The sequence below is a fragment of the Macrobrachium nipponense genome, chromosome 6 (genome assembly GCF_015104395.2).
Source record: "Macrobrachium nipponense isolate FS-2020 chromosome 6, ASM1510439v2, whole genome shotgun sequence".
Lineage (NCBI taxonomy): Eukaryota > Metazoa > Arthropoda > Malacostraca > Decapoda > Palaemonidae > Macrobrachium > Macrobrachium nipponense.
The window spans coordinates 118,814,927-118,835,628 of NC_061108.1; the positions used below are offsets into that span (position 1 = coordinate 118,814,927).

The 20,702-nt window shown below is 38.1% G+C and overlaps 1 protein-coding gene and 1 long non-coding RNA gene across 3 annotated transcripts in view; one reads left to right on the top strand and one right to left on the bottom strand.

The window, feature by feature from the left end:
- The window catches only part of LOC135216060 (dihydrolipoyllysine-residue succinyltransferase component of 2-oxoglutarate dehydrogenase complex, mitochondrial-like), a 35,992-nt gene extending 32,313 nt beyond the window's left edge, over window positions 1-3,679 (top strand). Inside the window, 1 exon segment of the mRNA XM_064251040.1 lies at window positions 2,777-3,679. Coding sequence (XP_064107110.1) covers window positions 2,777-2,911 — 135 coding nt within the window. The 3' untranslated portion in view covers window positions 2,912-3,679.
- On the bottom strand, window positions 1,272-20,397 carry LOC135216063 (uncharacterized). Of its 2 annotated transcripts, XR_010314794.1 has the most exons (6): window positions 20,318-20,397; window positions 11,508-11,659; window positions 11,166-11,310; window positions 10,862-11,046; window positions 3,921-4,065; window positions 1,272-2,396 (listed from the first exon to the last, which is right to left on the bottom strand). It is a non-coding gene; the product is annotated as an uncharacterized LOC135216063 (long non-coding RNA). The 2 variants fall into 2 exon arrangements; XR_010314795.1 differs by lacking the exon at window positions 3,921-4,065.
- Between the last annotated feature and the right edge of the window lie 305 nt (window positions 20,398-20,702).

Genomic DNA, 20,702 nt, shown 5'->3' on the forward strand with positions numbered 1-20,702 from the left:
TATTATAGACAGGTATCTTCAGACATCATTGATGGTCTCAAGCTGCAATTGGAGAGGGAATCCTGAAGAGGATGAAGGAATTTAGACTCCAAGGAAAACTAATGAGCTTTTACCACCTGCCAAGACCAGGATTTCAAGTGAGGGGAGAGCTGAAAGTGCCAGTTGGGTCCTTTGAAGCAATGAGCCCCTGCTAATGGGTGAATTAGTTGATGAGCATCACAAGTACAGGAATTGATTGTTTAGAAGGTATTACATATCTGACTACTACAGGCTATATATCTGCAGAAATGCAGCTTGAGAAGCTAGATGGAAGCAGCAAAGATGTATCCCAAGTCTGATTTTCAAGCTGCAACCAATACAAAAATCCCAGTGAACCTCGAAGCTGCTGAAGAATGGATGATTATGGACTTCAGAGCAGAGTTGAAAGCAGTAAAGATGTATCCCAAGTTTAATTTTCCAGTTGCGGCCGATACTAGAATCCTAGTGAAGATTGGAGCTGCAGAAGAATGGGTGATTATGGACTGCAGACCAGAGTTGAAAGCAGCAAAGATGCTGCCCAAGTCTAATTTTTCAGCTGCAGCTGATATTAAAGAATCTTAGTGAAGATAGCTGCTGCAGAATGTGTGATTATAGACTTTATGGACTTCATACCAGAGTTGATAGCAGCAAAGTTGTATACCAAGTGTGATTTTCCAGCTACAGCCAATACTAGAATACTAGTGAAGGTCGGGGTTGCAGAAGAATGGGTGATCATAGACTTCAGAGTAGAGCTGAAAGCAGCAAAGATGTATCCCATGTCTGATGTTCCAGCTGCAGCCGAACCTAGAGAAGATCGGAACTGCTGAAGAATGTGTGATTAAGCAAAGATGTATCCCAAGTTGAGCACAAGTCTAATTTTCCACTGGTGCTGATACTAGAATTCTAGTGAAGATCATAGCTACTGAAGAATGGGTGATTATGGGACTTAGTGAAGATTGGAGAGAGGTGATAATGGACTTCAGAGGATTGGAGAAAGGTGATAATGGACTTCAGAGGATTGGAGAAAGGTGATAATGGACTTCAGAGGATTGGAGAAAGGTGATAATGGACTTCAGAGGATTGGAGAAAGGTGATAATGGACTTCAGAGTAGAGTTGGAAGCAGTAAAGATGCATCCCAAATCTGATTTTTAGAGCAGAGTTGGAAGCAGCAAAGATGCATCCCAAATCTGATTTTCCAGCTGCAGCCAATACTAGAATGCTAGTGAAGATCAGATCTACAACAAACCTGGGCTCCTGTAGGTGTAACATTCTTACCGGAGTGTAGGACTTGAATTGATGAGCTAAACCCTGTCAAGGTTGAGAAGAAGTATATTCATGGAGTACATAATTGACTGATATGCAGCATCAGATTTCTGCCAAAGAGGAGGTAATCTGGATTTTGGACTTTCATTTATGCACTACTTGTGGGGATTGATTTGAAGTTTGATGGCTTACTGGCAGTAGTTCTTTATCAATATGTCTGAAGAAACAAATGAGGTTGATGGCCCAAACTGGGGCAAGATTCTTTATGACCCATTAATTATGATGTAATAGTAATAAATTGATTGGTAAGTATATCTCTTGTTAGTGCAATTTTAGCAAGTCACCCAATAGTGCAATTTTAGCAAGTCACCCAATGTCTTTTCTTGGTGGCCAGCTGATGTGTGTGTGTACCCAAGTTGAATAGCTGAAAGGATGTCAGCCTTTTTTTCCTGTACAATTCTGTGCACTGACTTGGTAGCTTAATGACAATCTCTATTTTGATGGACCATCAACTCCAGTGCATCATAGTAATGGCTGCAGCAAGGATTGCAACAGTTGAGCGAAATGTTAAATGTTCTCCTGTTGGACATATATCCCAGAAATTGCTGGTATGGGATGTGGAATCCACCTGCTTTATTTTGCACTGCTTGGTAGATTTGCTGGGTAAAGAGCAGTTTCTGGACATTTTGCTGCACTGAAGAGATTTGTTGCTTAATTTCCTTGCTCACTGGCTCCTTGTGTAGTGGTAGCATGCCATTGAATAATAGTGGTGGGCTGTGTAAAAATCACAACCCAAAATTTGATTTTTTTTGTTAACTTGGGCATCACTCAATCTGATACAATCAATAATTTGCTTTTCATAATTTCTTGGCTAGTCAGTTGACTTGAATTTATATGATGTAAGTAGTAGCTTTGTCTTCCTTCATGCCTTGTATGGAACCGTTTCTTTTTCTCTTGCCTGATACTGTTTGTTTTGGTCAAGTGCTACGATTCAGTGTTTTCTATGGTAAACTGTCACAAATAGCAGGAATTATCAGGCCCAATTTATCTTTTCTTTTCACCTTATGACACAGAATCCATGACTGAAATACAGAGACCGCTACATAATCGGCACCTGAAAAAGTAAAAATAAATATTTTTATGGTGAAGCAGTAAATAAATATTGGTGCTACACCAAGTAAATTTATATTGCAAAAATTGACAGTAAAAAATATATTTACACTGTATATTACAAAGGCATACAATAACACTTTCAGTAAATAGAGCATAATAATAGTGGGAAAAGCCATTGTGCAACGAATATGCACAAAAAACTCTGCATTGATGCATGCTTTTGTATCAAGCAGTGTCTAATGTTAAACCCTTTGTTAGCTCTGAAAACTAGGCTCCTCACAACCTTGGTCTGGCTATTTATGTGTAATGTATTATTTTGCTTGGCAACTTAAGATACTGCTGTAGTTTCTATTTTTCATGGTAATAATTTTTTATTTTCAGGTTGTCATCAAACCAATGATGTATGTTGCATTAACCTACGATCATCGTCTCATTGATGGACGAGAAGCAGTTACTTTCTTGCGGAAAATCAAACAGGCTGTTGAGGATCCAAGGATCATGCTTTGTGGCCTTTAGGTTTGTTCAGAGTAGTTGACCAAAGGAAGCTTAGCTTTTTTTGAGTATAGGCGTAGACCAAACTATTGTTAGGCCCCTAGAGGTAGTGCTTTTTTCACCCTTCCCTTTCTGAGAAGTTTATTTTGGTATGGGGATAATAGCCAGTCTCATTATATCAATAAAAATGTTTCTTTGTAACTGCTACGGGTCATCAGAAGGTCTTAGTGGTGGGAAGAAGCATAATTGCTGAATTTACATATTGGATACTGAAACTTGGATGAAGTATTGAGTTATTGTTTAACAATGAGTGATTAGCACGTTTAATTGTTCAGACTTCATCCTGTATCATTGCTTAAGGAACTGCCTCTTGAATAGTTTAAGGGATTGATTATAAGCAGTTTAGGGCACCGATGGTAGAGCACTGAACAAGAATTTACTTTAAGGGTTGGATGTTGCACAAGCATGGCTTTCTTCAATCCAATACTGCAAGCAATGTCTACCTAATAAAGCGGGCCAGTTAAATAAAAAAAATTAGAGAGCTTGAGACAATACTTTAAAAGGCTTTTTGACACTATTTTTCTATAATTTATGATCTGAGACTGCATAAAAGTTACAGTAAGAAAGGCTGTGGGCTGTACCGTCACTTGTAAGTCTTGTACATAATTGTAATATATTTATAATTATTGTTGTCACTGCAGCATATTGTAAACACAATTCTTCATTCATTGCACACCCTTCTTGTTATTATGGCTCAGTGATGCTTAAAATAAAAAGGTTTTATGACTAAAATTTTTTAATTTACCTAAACTTGGTAAGTTTACTATGTGTAAGATTAAGAGAGATGGCAAGATTTTTGGTTGTGAAATTTTTTTGACAATCATTAACTGAAGTAACTAAACATTTTTTGGCAACTAAAAATGAAAGTGGCTATGTTTCAACTAACAAGAAAAGTAGCCAAGATGCATTCCATCTCTTAACTGCTGCAAATGCTTCTTTGAAGTTTTACAACCATAAATTGTGGTGCACATACCTGGTGAAAAATTTTGCCCAGTATCCTTGAAATCCATTCTCAAAGAACTGTCTCCATATATGAAGAAGTACTATATGCAATTATGCTTCAGTAATAGAGGTTGCTGCATTTTGTTTACTACAATTGTTTTAGTATGAAGTTCAGTCTGAAATGTTAGGACATGTTAAACAAATTTTGCTCCTTCAATGAAGAATAATTAAACAAAGGTAATAAATTTCTCTCTGTTAACAATGAATGAAGCATAATGAAGAAAACATGGGCAAGTGCCCTAACATTAAACTAGAAATTATGTTGAACTAGGGGTATATCAGTATAAATGCAAATTTATTCTGATATACATGACGACCAGTGTCGACTAATGTATCTATGAAAAATGTTGTAAATTTAATATTAGGGTGGAAAACTGACTGCATTACATTTCACAGACATTTCTATTATATGAATTGAAAATTATTATATTAACTAACTATAATCAGTTATACTTAAGCCTATAATTTATTCAAGCTTTATAGAAGTTTGCACAGTAACTGTAATTATTCATAAACTCCATTTGTTATAAAACTAAACCATTCATCATAAAATAGCCCTCAACTGTGCAGAACATAATCAGAGGCAAAAAGCCCTGACAAGAACAGTTCCACTACTTGCTCAGCAAACTCATAACTTGAGGTATATATCAATGCTCACTACCTTTCAATCTGGATATGCAGCCCCTCTCCAATTATGTTTTTCTACAGGGACCTTTTCTCCTGTTCAATAATGCAAGCACTGCTACTGGTTGTGTTGTTAATGGTTTTGATAGAGTCCTTTCCCCCCCCTGCTCGTCTCTCCTAGCATCACATTTGTTTTCTTATATATTCATCAAACCATTGCTAGTTCTGTTTTGCATAGCACTTTGAATTTGCTACTGTATTTTTGCCCTTGTTTTCTCTTGCAAAGTGGGCCTGAAATTCTGCCTTCTCTTTCATTCGTTTTATTTTTCAAGAGTTTCCATTAATATTCAGCCTCCCTTCTTTTAGGTCTCATTCAAGTAGGTCAAGGTCTCCCATATCTGATGCCTACAAGGCCAAGCTGACACAATCACCTGCTGTTCTCCTAGTGAAGAAAGCTGCTTCAGTATTTCAATAGTGTTTTGAAGCTATTAACCTGCAGCCTTTTTAGGATTTATGAAGAATCCCTTTTTTCTTCCCTTAAGCAGGCTTGATTATTTGCAAAAATTTTCCTCCTTTGCAGACGGCGAGTTGTTATGTCTGCTGGTCTCGTTTTGGCAATGTGTCTAATCATGATTATCTTCACATAATCTGACTGTCACTCATGCCCCTTATAGCACTTTGATCCTTTGTTTTCAGTCTTCTCAGTAGCAGGTACAGTATATAGTTTGCCTTCTCTAGAGGACTCATTCTGCAGAAGTTTCTTGATGTTTAGGGGCTCTACTGTTTGAGCTTCATTCTTCAAGGCTTCCCTGTGTGGTCATATCAGCAGCATACGATGGAGAATTTAGTCTAGTCTTTACAATGGATCTGATAGAATCTGGATGACTATTGGAGAGGCCTTCGTGGCATGGCCTTCACTGTTGACGCTTGGTGTTAAAAACTACCCTACATTTTTTTCCAACTGGAGGAACAAGTGGTTTAAATATGTTAAGCATATTATAATCTTTGGGGCTTCCATAAATAATTTGATGTCGATAACCACGTGAAGGTCAATCTTGACTGACACTAAGAGTATCTGTGATAAATTTGGACAAAGCTCTGTAACATGATTTTGGAGAACCTTAAAACTGTGCCTAGTATATACCATTAATTTTCTTGAATCCACTTTCTTATTTGCCATCCCTCCTCTTTTACTTCCTTCTTGTCTGTGCTTTTTAACTCTTCTCAACCTTCTATTTTGCACTGTGAGCTTCTCCAAGTTCGTGGTGATTCAGAGATGTGGGCCTTACCACCACTCTCCAAGCTATCTGAATCAACCACTAACCTACACAGTTCTTGCCTTCTTGTCATCAGAACTCTAGACCATGACAAAATGCATCATTACACTCAGAAGGTGAGGGAGAAGTTGTTGGTTATTTTGCTTGGACTGGAGCACTAATTATGAGGAGTACTGTATCAGTTTTTATTTCCGATATATTCCTAACCAACTTACTTCTGTAGATATATGCTCATCTTTATAGCATTCAGTAAGGAATGATATACGTACACTGATATTTGGGACAATAAGAGTTGGCAGACACTTCCAGACCTGATCTTCTTGGTCTCAAGTCCTAATCTTCCGATAGGAATGCAGATTATGATATTTTCTCACAATTGCCAATGTTATAGCACACCCTAGTCCAATATATAGGCCGACTGTAATCTTACTGTGCCTCTACCTGTCTTATCATATGCTCAAGTCATCTAGAGACAGACTTTTCATCTTAGGACAACAACTATCAGCTAGGACAAGTACTATAGGCAACTCATTTATATGATCTTTATGATGCTCTCCATTCATGATCCATACCTTTTTGCATTGTGAAATTCGGCAAGTAATATAGAGAACTGTATTGTCAAAAACGTTCAGTCATTTTGCTGCATGTCACCTATGCACAATTTATAATCTAGCTAATATGTGAGAAATTTAAATACTCAACATAATAGTAGTTATACACTGATATACCACTGATTGTACCACTACCTAATCAGTATTATATCAGCTGAATGGCCAGCAGGTTCAGAAAAGCACAAATGCAACAAATGTAGAAACATTTCAAGGCTGATAAATTATGTCACTTGTCACCTATTAAGAATACAGTGATGTTCCACATTACTTTGTGGAACAACGAAGTACATAGTATATATACTTAATTTTCATGTCTTTATATACGTCCATCTAGAGCAAGATTGTGTTCTCCTCAAGGCCAAGGTCATAAGGTGATTTTGATCAGGGAATAGTACTGAATACTGATTTTAAAATCTACACTTTTTACGTAAGAACATCCTCAACAACTATGTATGGGTACAATATTAATTGGCGGTTAAAAGGAAACCATTTCGACCAACCTCTTTAGTTCTTTAAATAGACAATTAAGGCCTGGATGTCTCCTCTGTGGAGTTCTTGGGCTCCTGAAACAGCCTAGTCTTTGTTTATGACTTGAAGCAAGTTTATCAAGTGACTAGCCTTTGCTGGCTCATGTGGCGTAATACATCAATTCTTCTCTCCAGTGCCAAATGCTGCGTATGAACACATAAGCTTGCAGTTACTATGTTATGCATAAAATCTATAAGAACCCTGAGTTGTACTGAATATTAAAGTTGCCATGTTGAATTATTTACAACCATAGGTGGAAGCTCGGTGGGTTCAAATTGGTCACTGCTTAAATGACCAGATATAAGATTGTAAATTAATGAATACATTATCTTTTCCTATGGTAAAACATGAAAATAAAATTCACCGATTCACATGTGCATACCAGTGCTCTATAAATGGATACTTTCCTTTTGCCAACTGTCAGCAAGAAACATACTTTAAATGGAGAGAGAGAGAGAGAGAGAGAGAGAGAGAGAGAGAGAGAGAGAGAGAGAGAGAGAGAGAGAGAGAGAGAGAGATTAGGGCAAGGAGGGGAGGCGGCAGTTCCGTACTTTATTAACCACTAATGAAATACTCGGGTTAGGTTTAGGTCTAACTCTCCTTGATTCGCAAAAGACCCATACAAAGATTTCAATTTATATAAAATACTAAGAGAAGACATGAGAGAGTTACATTAAAAGCTGGCTTTAGTTAAATGCAATGCTCTATATGTTGATAACCCCTTATTTATGTACGTATACTTAACAGTGCTTTAACCTGTTTATCCACATAGGCGTGGTAGCTGTTTATCGTCCTCTCAAAGCGTATGCAAATTTATACATTAAAGTACATTAAAATATAAAATTGTATTTGTATCAACACACATTGTTTATACCCAAACCTTCTCTATTTTGCTCTGTTATCCATCCCTCCCAGTGGCCTACTACGTTCCTCTCTAAACTTTTCTGGTAATTTAAGAATAACGCAAGTTTGCATAAATCTGCAGCGGCAAAAATGGGGCAAAATTGCGTTAATTTTATTTATTACCCATTGTTGGCTATATATCGGGACAATATTTATAAATGGTGACTGTCCTAAGACGTAGTGCTGCAGAAATAATTATTTTATGAATCGTGGCAATAAATTTAAAGTACTTGAAGTAAACCGAGGTAACAGGTAATATGTACTTGTGGTGTTTTATTTTTATTGGGAATTTCCGTCACAGGGTTAGGTTTCTGAGTTAGCTTCATTATCGGTAAATTAAGACAGAGAGCGAGAGGGTCCACGGCTGAGGGGGGTTATGGGGCAGAGAGAGAGAGAGAGAGAGAGAGAGAGAGAGAGAGAGAGAGAGAGAGAGAGAGAGAGAATCGGAGAGAGAGAGAGAGAGAGAGAGAGAGAGAGAGAGAGTTGGGGGGTATGAAGAGAGGGAAAGGACGAAGGGGAAGGGGGATAAGAAGAGAAGAGGAGGAGGATGATGTGTGTGTGTGTGTGTGTGTGTGTGTGTGTGTGTGTGTGAGAGAGAGAGAGAGAGAGAGAGAGAGAGAGAGAGAGAGAGAGAGAGAGAGAGAGAGAGAGAGAGAGCATTAAAAAAGAGGAAAAGAGCTAGCTATAGAAAACTGGGATGAGAAAAGGGGGCGGGGGGAGGTGGACGAGTTAAAGACAACAGTGGAGAGAGAAAACCCATTCTTATGTGGTTGGTTATCTAACAGACTAGTGAATAAGATTCAGCACCAACTTGTGAATATCTTGTCAATAAAAGGCAATTTTGATCAATCTGATTGACCAGTTTTTATTAGCATTGTCACAGTAGCATAAGCGAACTGCACCAATTCTGCGATCATGTTGCAATTGCAAGAATCAAAGGGTTAGTTTACAGTACTAACTAAATCTTTTAGTGAGTCAGCTTTTACGCGATTATTCCGAAAATTGTGGACAATTCTTCTTGGTTTTTTAAGAAAAACTTTGATACTGCAAACCCAGACTAATCCAGTAAGAGGAAGACTGACATGACATAACTGATAATCATTGCAATCAAAATTTGTAAAAAACTATGAAACGACTTTATTTGTCCAAGCAAACTAACTCGAGAATAAACTGCGTTCAAAGAAAAAAATATTATACCACCTACGTAAAAATCATATCTTACCCTAACTAGTAGCAACAACGAAAAGATTAAATATTGAAGAGAAATAAAATGAAGAAACACATTCCAAATGAGCCCCGCTGGACCCTAATATAGAGGCCTAATTGCCGATCGCTGGCACGCAATGACGGTCAGTGTCATTACAGAATGTAAATCGCTCGTTTGTGCTCTGCCTCATTAGACATTGTGCAACATTTATTTTGTCCGCAGTATAGATGTTGCCACTTTTGCTTCTAAAATGTGAAAGTTTTCCTTCATATTTATACATTCGTGGAAAAAATCAAATAGATAATAACTTAAGTGTATACATATACTATATATAAACAAACGAGAGATGGGCAGTATAACTATCACATGAAAAATAATAAATCTGAAATATTAAGTACCCGAAATTCTTGCAAAACTGTGCAGATTGGCACTGATACTCAGTTGTCAGATGTAATATTGTTAAATGTAACACTGCAATGAAGTCCAAAACACCTGAAGTAAACTCAGTGGAAAAGTTTTTCATCTATTTTGGCTTCATTACGCAGTTGTTAGTATAAGATATTTCAACCAGTTTTAAGGATTTGCTAGAAATAACAAAAATAAAATAATTGTATATTCGTCCAATCTCGGACATCCTAAGTGTACATTTAGATAACTGTCCGTTCTCTATTTAAACAAAATAGCCTTACAACACAACTATCAAATCCTTCCTTAATCATGTTAAGCACATGTATTTCTCATTTCAACTGGTATCAATGCTCTGGAGGATATTTATTAACCGGTATTCGTCATTTATGTCATTTTCAAAATCATCAGTTTTTGCTACGCTGCAACTCTGTCCCTTTTCTTCACATTCTCTGCACTTAACCCCTTTTTTATTTTCAAAAGTCTCTCCACTAAATGCCTTGTATCTCTGATACCTCCCAATTACACGTCAACCACTTCTCGTCTCCAATATCCCAACAAACTAATCATCTTCGTAGTTCCCATTTAGCCTTGAAATTATACTCTTAATAAGATTATGGTATCTACTTTTCCTTCTAAAAGATTCAAGCTGTTCTACCAATTCAATATATAATTCTATGCGAGTTGATACTTTCATCCAAAAACGTCACCCCATACTATGTGTAACTCTCAGTAATATAGTTTTTAATAATGGCAATAACATGCATGCCACTATCAAACGTATGCAAATGAAGTGAACATATGCAAAGGCCAAACACTCCTAACCAAATATGACTTCGTACACTTTTAAACATGGCTACATACTAAAGCATTAATAACGCTTACAAAATTAAAATCGCAACCTGAAACTAAAATGCATACTTAGAATGCATTAAATAGGCAAATATTTTTACTTAAGAAAAAAACCCGGTAAGAATAATGGTAAGAACATGGTATAAAATAGCTTAAGTAGATGAAAGGGAACGATCGAGTTTGACACCAAGCAAAATAAAACCACAGTTTTAACCTCAAACTAAGAGAGAAACGTAATAAAGAGGACCACAGCACGAGATGGCAGAGCCTAACTTTCAAAAAACTACTTTACGGACTGCTCTGTGAGCGATAGCCCTTGCTGGCGTAAGACCAGATCAGTCAAAAAAACAGCAAGAAAACTGATCATACGGTAGAAAACTAACCTTACCTCTAGGAATAACCTCACAACCACAAATATAACAAATGTCTTCCGTCAAATACGTGGAGCATAATTAAAAGAAGGGGCTTATCGTCCAAGCAGCCCCTTGCTTGATCTATTCCTTACCTTCATCATTGTATTCACAGTAATTTCCGATACCTACGAATCTTCAAATATGCAGGATGTTAATACAAGAAGAATTAGTTTTCAGTTTCTTCTCATTTCTTCCAGGGATGCATAGCATTTATACTGTTGACTTGTACTGAGTTTCTAAGATCATCCCCGTGTAAGTTGGCACTGGGTTCCATAACCTGCGAAATATCAATTTCAATTTGTCATTGAATCATGATAGCGATAGTTATAACGAAAATAAGTTAGCGCCATAAGAGATATAATTAACAGTCATACAACTAAGTCTGCCATAACTTACCTCTTTATTTCCCCTTTGGGATCAGTCTTTGTGGTTCGGTCACATGCCTTCAATTCAACTTCGTTTGAATGAGGTTCCGAATCTTCTTTCTCCGAACTTCCGAAGGCTTCTTAGACGTCGAGTTGGTTACCAGTTGCAGGCATTCCTGAATTATTTTTCCAAACACGTGAGCTTATCAGTGGAAAAATATTTCTTAACACTATATCATCGTTTTTCAAATGCGTGAACAGCTCTTGTATTGTGTGAATCTTTCAAGTGTTAAAATAATTTATAAACACTACATTTGCTGCCTGCATTTCAAGATCTGAAATTTTCAATGTACTATATTCGGTTTTCGCATACCTCAAAGGGTTTTATGCTCTATTTGTCGTAGCCGGCCTCCTTAAATGTACGCCTGTTTGGTCTCGTTAAATAACCATTTCCTTTGAAACTTCATCGGAGATTTTCCATCAGCTTCCAAAAGGTCAGAATCAAGATTCTTACCGCATCTCTACCTGGGGAAGAGGAAGCAATTCGATGTTATATAGGGAACGATATTTCACTTACCACTGACCTTTCAAAATTTCCCGTGGTGTTAGGCAAGATTTCGTTTTCAATTTCCTTCGTCAAGGAATGGTAGTAGGTAAGGAGGATGAACTGACAAACAAATGTACCGTATGTAGGAGTATGCTGGAAGTGGTATATAAAATTTCGTCCAACGGGTAAGCGCTGGGACCTACGAAGCACTTCAGGACTGGAAGGGAAATTGAGAGTAAAAAAGGTTATAAGTGGAACAAGGAGGAAAACCATCGTTAAGAGAGGGTGTTATGTAGTATAGAAGAAAGAGAACATGGAGGCACATTACGAGTAAAAGGAATGAAAAGGATTGCAACTAGGGGCCGAACGGAAGCAGCAGAGAACCTTCAGTAATGCCTACAGTGCGCCAAGTGAGGTGCTCTGAAGGCACTACCCCCTACGAGTACAGTTAATGTGTATTCAGGGACAGAACGCTTACCACACTCTCAATGCAGTTGAAAACACTGTAATGCTGCCGAGTCTCCTCAGGTTAGTTTGCTTTATGTCAAAGACGATAACTGTAGTATATGCATCAACAGTCATCATGACCACACACAATCTAGAACAGTACAATTATAGACAACCCAGGACCCACTGAGACAACCTATATTGGTAACAGTACGAAAGGATTACGTGTAGGAATCGTGGATTCTCAAGATATAAAATCTACATTATAATTTTTGTGAACTAGATATTACACGCTTATCATTCTACGAAATAAGTTTTTTTCCGAAAAAGACTAAAAAAATCGAAGTCTAGAGAACCATGGTTTGAATACCCTACAAGTCAAAGTTACAGAATGGAGTATCTTCACCTTAACGAAATTCCTGCGACGAGATACAATCACTCATGAACCCTAAACACCTAATAAAACCATGTAAGATGTTATGACGCAGAGATAAAGGTACTACCGAAAACTGAACGTTAATGTATTGTTTATTGTTATCCCATTTTACTAAAGCAGGTAATGTTGAATGCTGTAATAATACAAATGGATAGTCAATATATTCCTACGGTAACAGTGAACTGTGGCAGTGCCAAGGGCAAAGCAGGAAGCTAGCAGTGTTTGTGCTCTTGAACGCAGATGCGATGCACTGGGAGATGGATGTAAACACGCCCTGTGTTTACGCGTCTTATGGTAACAAATACCCTATGTGGACAGATACAACTGTGCTAAAATAGTTACATTTACATTAATAACCAAACATTTTTTATTCCAAAATCATGATTTGCCGTAACAGGCTGCCCCTATCGAGTCACTTGACTTAGTACAACAGTAAGATACTGCATATTTCTTTTTGTAAATTAAACACGTCAGCTAATTACAGGTAGTTTCTTGCCACTTGTAGGGTTTTGTGATACGGGTAATACAATAATCGAGTGAAAAAACTTATCAAATTAAACTAAGAATATTCAGTACACCAGACAAATCAGCAGATTACATAAAATGTTAATCCTAAATGAATAATATAATGTTAAATATTCCGCGATGGCTATTGGTGCATTAATTACACCTGATACAAAATACAACACCAAACATTCGACTAACGTTTTAATTTTGCTACCAAAGTGATATTAATGGTATTACTGTATTTTGCCCATTACGCCTTATTTAGCTAATGTTTTGCTTTACAATTTATGCGTCTTTAGGAAAGTAACTACAGAATTATATGGAAACAAGTTTTGTCAATTAACTACAGAATAACAAGGAACCTAGTTTCGTCAGTGAAGTAGCCACTACAGATGGAGTATGTGATGGAGGCGAACAGAGACCAGGGGCATTAAATCTACGCGGCTTCGAGGTAGCTCGGCCAATGCAGGCTGTAAAACTAATGGCAGGTATGTAGTTGGGACATCAGACTAATTTTTGGCCGGCATGCCGCACAGCTGCGAGTTCGTCTTTATTTTCGTGTTCTTTGATCTGTCCAATTCTGAGGCATCTAAATCCAGGCTAAAGAGGGGAGAACATGGGTTTCTATGTCCAAGCGAGTATAAACCACACGAGAACAATGATTATGCTAAATAATGTGCTTACATACATTCGACTCAATGTAAGCATGCCTCTTTTCAATTATTTAAAGATGTAATTTGAATTATTATTTCAGGACAACGTTTCTTGGTATTATAGCCGTTATCAGTGTTTAAGAAATCAAATTCAACAAATTGACACTTATACGAAAATAAGCAACAAGATAAAAATATCCTTAAATTTTCATAAATTGATACAAGGCAAATATGAATCAAAATAAAAAAAAAGCCTCTTCATAATTCCATAATTGCAAAAAAAAAAAAAAACCCTCCATACTTGGAAAAAAAAGAAAGAAAAAATCCTCCATACTTGGCAAAAAAAGTAAAAAAGTTGGAAGAAAAATGCCACTGCGGTGGTGGAGAAAACCCATGAAAAAAAATGACTAATGCTTTCACACCTTGGAGGACAGACGAACTGCTTAACGATCTGCAAAGTTGCCGATGTCATTTATGACAAAGTATCATGCGACGAGTTGTAAGAATGTTTTCCGAACGCGCGCTCTCTCTCTCTCTCTCTCTCTCTCTCTCTCCTTGACGCACTTTCCTAGCAAAAAATTCAAGAGAAAAAGAACACTAACCCTTAAGCAAAATATCATGACACCTAGTATTTTAAGATTTTTATGGGGTGCTTAGAAGGGCTGGCTACCTTCAATGACGGAAGGCCGGATATTGGCCAAGGTATTTTTTCCTGAAGCTACGAGGAAAGACAAATGTAGGTTTTCTTTCGAGGATGAGTATATATGAACAGACACGCATGATATACATACGTACATACATGGGTACATATTAACAACACCCTTTACACTTTAGTGCACATGCAAGATAATTAAAATACCTGATCACTCCAAAATTTACATTTATTATACACGAGACCGATCCTCGGCTCACTTTAAAAAAATCAATAAGCTATACGATTATATGGTTTTTGTAATAAATATGCAATTAAAAAAATTTTCTGCCCGATGGCAGTGCTGGACGACAACTCAACTTTTAAGGAAAACACCGCCATTGTTACCAAGATCGAAAGTTATAAATCGAACTGCTTTCCACTTCTATCTAGAACAATTCAGCTTCCAAGTCCCAGTCGGTTCTGAAAAGCCTTAGGGCTTCAACAACGATCTCTTAGAACCTTCCCAGTTTCTTCCATAAAAAACATGAGACTGAACACAAGTCAGCTTTTTACCTTACATAAGTCTAATGTATAGTATTGACTATACTTGCTCAGAAGTTATTATCTTGTTTGTAGTTGAACAACAAGGAATTTGCAGAATATAGTGGTCCAAATCTTTTGATTTTCAATAGAAACCTCATAACTCGCTTCATATAAACGGCATAGGCACATCAACAATTGTTTGGAACTGCTCGTTTAGTTTTGAACTTCAAACCATCGACTAAACTAGGTCTATATTGAGAGAGAGAGAGAGAGAGAGAGAGAGAGAGAGAGAGAGAGAGAGAGAGAGAGAGAGAGAAATCCTATATCCAAAACGATTCAAGGTAATACAACTTCGTCAGGAGAAATCTGTTCCCATTTTCCCCTCATATTCTCTTACAAGGACGAGGAGAGATATAGGGGCTGCGTGACAGGTTGGAGCAGCCTGTGATTTACGCCACCGAATTTACATACACAGGCTCGGATCCCATCTGTCTTTCTATTGATTTCACATTTTTTTCTCTGTTATACGACTTACATTTTTCGAAACTGCGTAACTTATGTTACTGAACATCTAAATTTACAAGCATAATGCATACAGATGCGCTAAAAATGTTTTTCTCTTGCAATTTCTACGTTAACTGCAGCATACGAACCCAATTATATGTACGTATATTAAATTTTTAAAGTCTGTACAAACCAAGCGAACACAGGAACATTAACGCCAAATTCGGGTATTTCTGCAGATATTTATCTTGTATATTGACGGTTAAATATGAATCTCAAAAACCACAGGTCTTAAGAGATATATAACGCTCCATGTAAAAAAGAATCCTCCTTTATGTTTAAAGTATTCATAATGCAAGATTAAATCTAATGAAACTAAGGGGGCAAACAAATACATGAAAACTCTTAACCATCAATATTCAACTTCCAACTTTATAATTTTTTTATACTATTGCTAACATAAGACGAATATCGGAAGTTCCATTAACGATGTTTAAAGGACTCCTGTGCGAGAAGCAGAAAACCAATGTTCTCTACAAACTATGTTGGCGAATGACCACTGTAGGTTAATTTTCCAAGGATTTAACTTCCAGCAATTACTACTCTACGATGCTGACATTTTCTCTGTTTAATATTGCGATTTTCATTTTTTAAATTTGTTTCCTGCTTTGTAAGTCTCTCTCTCTCTCTCCATTGCAGACTAACATTTGAGCCCGGGAGGACGGAATTATACACTGCGAACAGCCTTTGAGCGAAGGCTCTGATGCAGTCAAGCTTCGATATAATCTCGAGATTAGTTTAGATCCCGGAGAGGAAGAGCGGCGGCCTCTGTCACGATTTGTCTTTGTCGAATTACGGCCCTTGGCTTGTCGCGAGGGGCCAAGCTTAATATCATTTGCCCTCTGACAATGTTTCTTCTGAATGAAGGGATATACAGGGTGTCCATAAAGTTCCAGTACCATTGCAAGCCATGAATATTTGTAATGGTACTGGGACTTTATGGACACCCTGTATATCCCTTCCGGACACTCATCTACCGCTAATTACGCGTCGGCCGTACCCTGTTAATGTCTTACTATGCTATGGCCGTGAGGCATTACTAATAAAGCCATCTGGGAGACGAGTTTCCTCTGATCTCAGCTCGAGCATTGATGCAAAATGTATCACAGTCCTCCATGACACTGAGGAGCCCATGAAGTAACTGCTGCTGAATTTCCTCGAATGAGAGAGAGTGAGTGTGTTTGCCTCGTTCAGAGTTTGAGAAATTATTTCTCAGTTATTGAAGTTTGCACGTGGGAGTATGAATATATCTCTGCTACTGTAATCATGCGGCTGTGGATGTATCTGCGTTGGTGGGAGAGCGCGCGTACATGTGAACGCATCCTATCTATCATGAATATTGGGGTATAAAGCACATTTCTGGAGACCTGGAGATTCTGAGGAATTTATCTTTATTTTCATTCAGTGTTGATGTGCTGTTCTCTGGTTTGGTTTCCAGCCGCTGAGCTGAATCGTACTGATTAAAAACAATTTTCTTACGCAAGACTGGCTTCGTTGTCCAGATAGCTATTTTCTTTACAAAATAAAACATCAGTTACGATCATCTTCATTTAGATCCATCCAGGCTATACCATCCACGACGTAGTACCAGATTTTAAATGAATTTCGTTAGCCTTCCTTTCTCTCTTATGAGGTTCTTTACCACACTGTTTTCTGTAAGTTTTGGTCCATCCGTGGAAAAAGCATGGAATTAATTTCTGCATAATTTCGACGAGTCGTTGGAACTAACAGGGCATAATGGAACTAAAGCAGAATGAATTCAGGCGAAATTTTACGTATTCGGGAGTTCTGAGTTTCATCCCCAACAACTGAAAAGCAAATGCAAATATTCGTTCATGGCTGGAATAGAGTTCTAAAGTAACTGGTAACCAGAAATGGAACAAGATTAATGGAAATTTTTCTAGCTGGCAACTTCAAGCAACATTTGCCTCCTACATTTGAATTATAATAAAACCATATTAATTTGATTTGGAAGTTCCATAAACAAAGTACCACCTAATCCTACAGAATACGTTAAAAGCCTAGAATGCTAGTTTTTATGCGTCATATTTATTTTGAATATAATTATCAACTCAAACTTCCAATACGATTTACGGCAAAAAAAATAGTCTCGCTAGTCTTATACACTCAACCCGATTCATATCAGAGCTATTTTCGACTAACTAACATAATACGGCTCATACGCAAAGCTAGTTCTCATTGGAAAAGCTTTTTTTGATGTTAAAAAGGACTATTTGAACTTAATGCCTATTATGTGTTAAAATGTTCCAAAGTCTAGCTTGTTAAACCAAAAACGTTAAATGTGAACGACGCGAGCTTACGCATATTTTAAACTAGCTCACTCACTGCGGTAGCTAATTCTACTTGTTACTAGTCGTGGGCTAGTCTGCAATCGTTGCAGGCAGACTTGCAGGTTCAACCTTAACTTGCACCAGTCACATGACAAAAAATCAAAACTACCATAGGCTAAACATCTACCAGCCGATTATAACTAGCCAATTGGCACAAGGGCCAAAGCGATGGATAGCCAAAAATCAATGTTCTCGGATGAATTTAATCTGCAGTCTTTTGCACAGCAATTGGCTCGCGAGGAATTAATTATAAAAGCACAACACTGTACAATAACACCTATGCTTGAAATTTTAGAAAAGGGAAGAAAAACGTGAATAATTATTCCCCAACCAACTAACACCTCGCTTGGACTTCGGTAGGTGAGGACCTTCACAATGTTGTCAAGCGGTTTTGGCGGCCATTTATGCAATCGAATTCTTTCGTCGATGTCACGTCGGGTTCAGGTTTAACAGGTTGCACACAATGTACGTTTTCATCACGCCGGTCGCTTCAGTCCTGCGTTAAGGCGATTCCAGAAAGGGAACACGGTATTTTGACTAATGATGGCGACTTTAAATGATTAAGAGCTTAATCTGACAGGGCACAAATTCATCCAACCTTTCCTCTAAACATTGGCCTTACCTTATACATATGGTTACCGTCGTCAGTGACACAGAAAACAGTAAGTAGGTATAGATATTTTTGAGAGACATTCAAGGCTTCTTAATTATAGTATCGGGAAATTCATATGTACCAACACATTTCGACCAAGAGCTTCAGAATCAATGACAAGGTTACACAACCGAAACACACAGACTACCACAGTTTCTCAGGATCAACGGTAAATTTTTAGTTTCAGCCAAATTTGGAAAAATGCAATAAAAATATATTTGTTGCATCAGAAATAGTGTGGTTTCAATGAATTTAACGTTTATTTTGACTGCAAACCAACCGATTTAGAGATTTACTATGTATACCCTAGTTCATCCCACCAATTATGGGGGACACCCTTTGGGAACCGGGGTTTTGGGTGGGGGGAGGGTGTTGGGGCATTGAATGATATTTGCAATAAATGAATAATTAATGTTCCAGCACCCCTCCCCCATACCCCTAACTAGGCCTACCGGGGGGAGGGGGGTAGGGCCCCCAGCGACCCCCCCTCCCCCTTAAAGCCACAGTAATTTTCAGGGCACCACAGAACCTAACAAACCCACCTAACCTAACCTAGGGGCCCTGTACCCCTACCTAGGCCTAGCGGGGGGGGGCTCCGCCCCCCTGCGACCCCCCCTTAAGGCCACAGTGATTTTCGGGGCACTACCGAACCTAATACAACCACCTAACCTTACCTAGGGCCCTGTACCCCTACCTAGGCCTAGCGGGGGGGCTCCGCCCCCCTCTTAAGGCCACAGTGATTTTCGGGGCACTACCGAACCTAATACAACCACCTAACCTTACCTAGGGCCCTGTACCCCTACCTAGCCTAGCGGGGGGGCTCCGCCCCCTGCGACCCCCCCTTAAGGCCACTACCTAACATACATCAAACCAAATCCAAAGTGATGGTACTGCTGTATACATCGTTATACTACCACCATTATAATATACTCTATAAATTAATGAAGCTTACCTTAAACTGTTGGTTGATAAAAATGTGCTGCTGCTTTGAGGGAAAACGTGAAGCCGTTGCAAGGTTCCCTGACATGCAACTTAAAGTAGGAAGTGGCCAGGTACCCGACGACCACATTGCACTGCAAACAATCGGTAGGAAATCGAAGGTCTGTCAAAATTAATGCCAGAAGGGCCAGCCACTACCTCTGCCATAGGTACAGGAAGACAAAATGCCGTTTTTTGCTTCATTATTCGAGTATTCAGTCAAACAAGGATACCAGTGGACACTAGACAGGTAACTGTATTACTCCGCTGAAATGCTAGTGAAACTTAGTTTTCGACTCAAGTCATTCGTAATTGGTTATGAAACCCATGACGTCATAACGATGTCACACCTCTCAGCCAATAATGAGTAACTGGAACTGCTTTTGTTTGCGTAAGAAAGTAAGTTAGAGGGCTCATTAAAAGTAAACATTACCGTAGAGGAAACACCTCTCCCGACTTAGGAAAAATTCGAGGTAAAAACTTAATCTTTTTTTTTCTCTGTAAGTATGCATTAGCGACAATAATGTATTGAGAAGAAGTGTTTTGTTATCACGTGCTTTACTCGGGAAAAATATCAATATAATAGATTTCCCATAATGGTTGAAACTAAAATATTACCGGATCAACAATGACCTTCCACCGAAAAGGTACTTTCGCAAATATCAATTAAAGCACAGATGTGTGCAATACGAAATACCTTGAGGCAAGCCAGTTCAACGTGAATTATATAAACTCAGTAGGTTGGATTTCATACATAATCCACGCATGATGACGACAGCCTCATCAAAATGAGACGATAAGCAATAAAAAGACACCAAGAATTAATAATGAGAAATCCCCTTTCAGAAACTACGCGAAACACAATGCTCACCTTTACGCCAGCCACAGGTTCGGGAGGAAATTGTCCCAACTTCCTTCCCGGAGAACTTTGACGAAATGATTCTCAGGCGGAACTCAAACGCAAGGAAACCTGCCGGTCGACTTTATGCCGAAGAACAAACGGCAGTTTGTTAACAACCTCTCAAGTTTGGACTTTTTCCAATATGTTCATTGCCTTAAGCAAATTGGAGTTTTTTCTTAGCTTTAATAAAAAATATTAAATATTTATATTATAACGAAGAGGTAATGATAACAAGGAAACACTGTGCTATGAAAATAACTAAATTTAAAAGTAACTACCGTACTATAATTCAACATCGGGGGAAAAGTGAAATACTCATTCCTCAGAAGAATGAGTATCTCGTTCATATTATTAT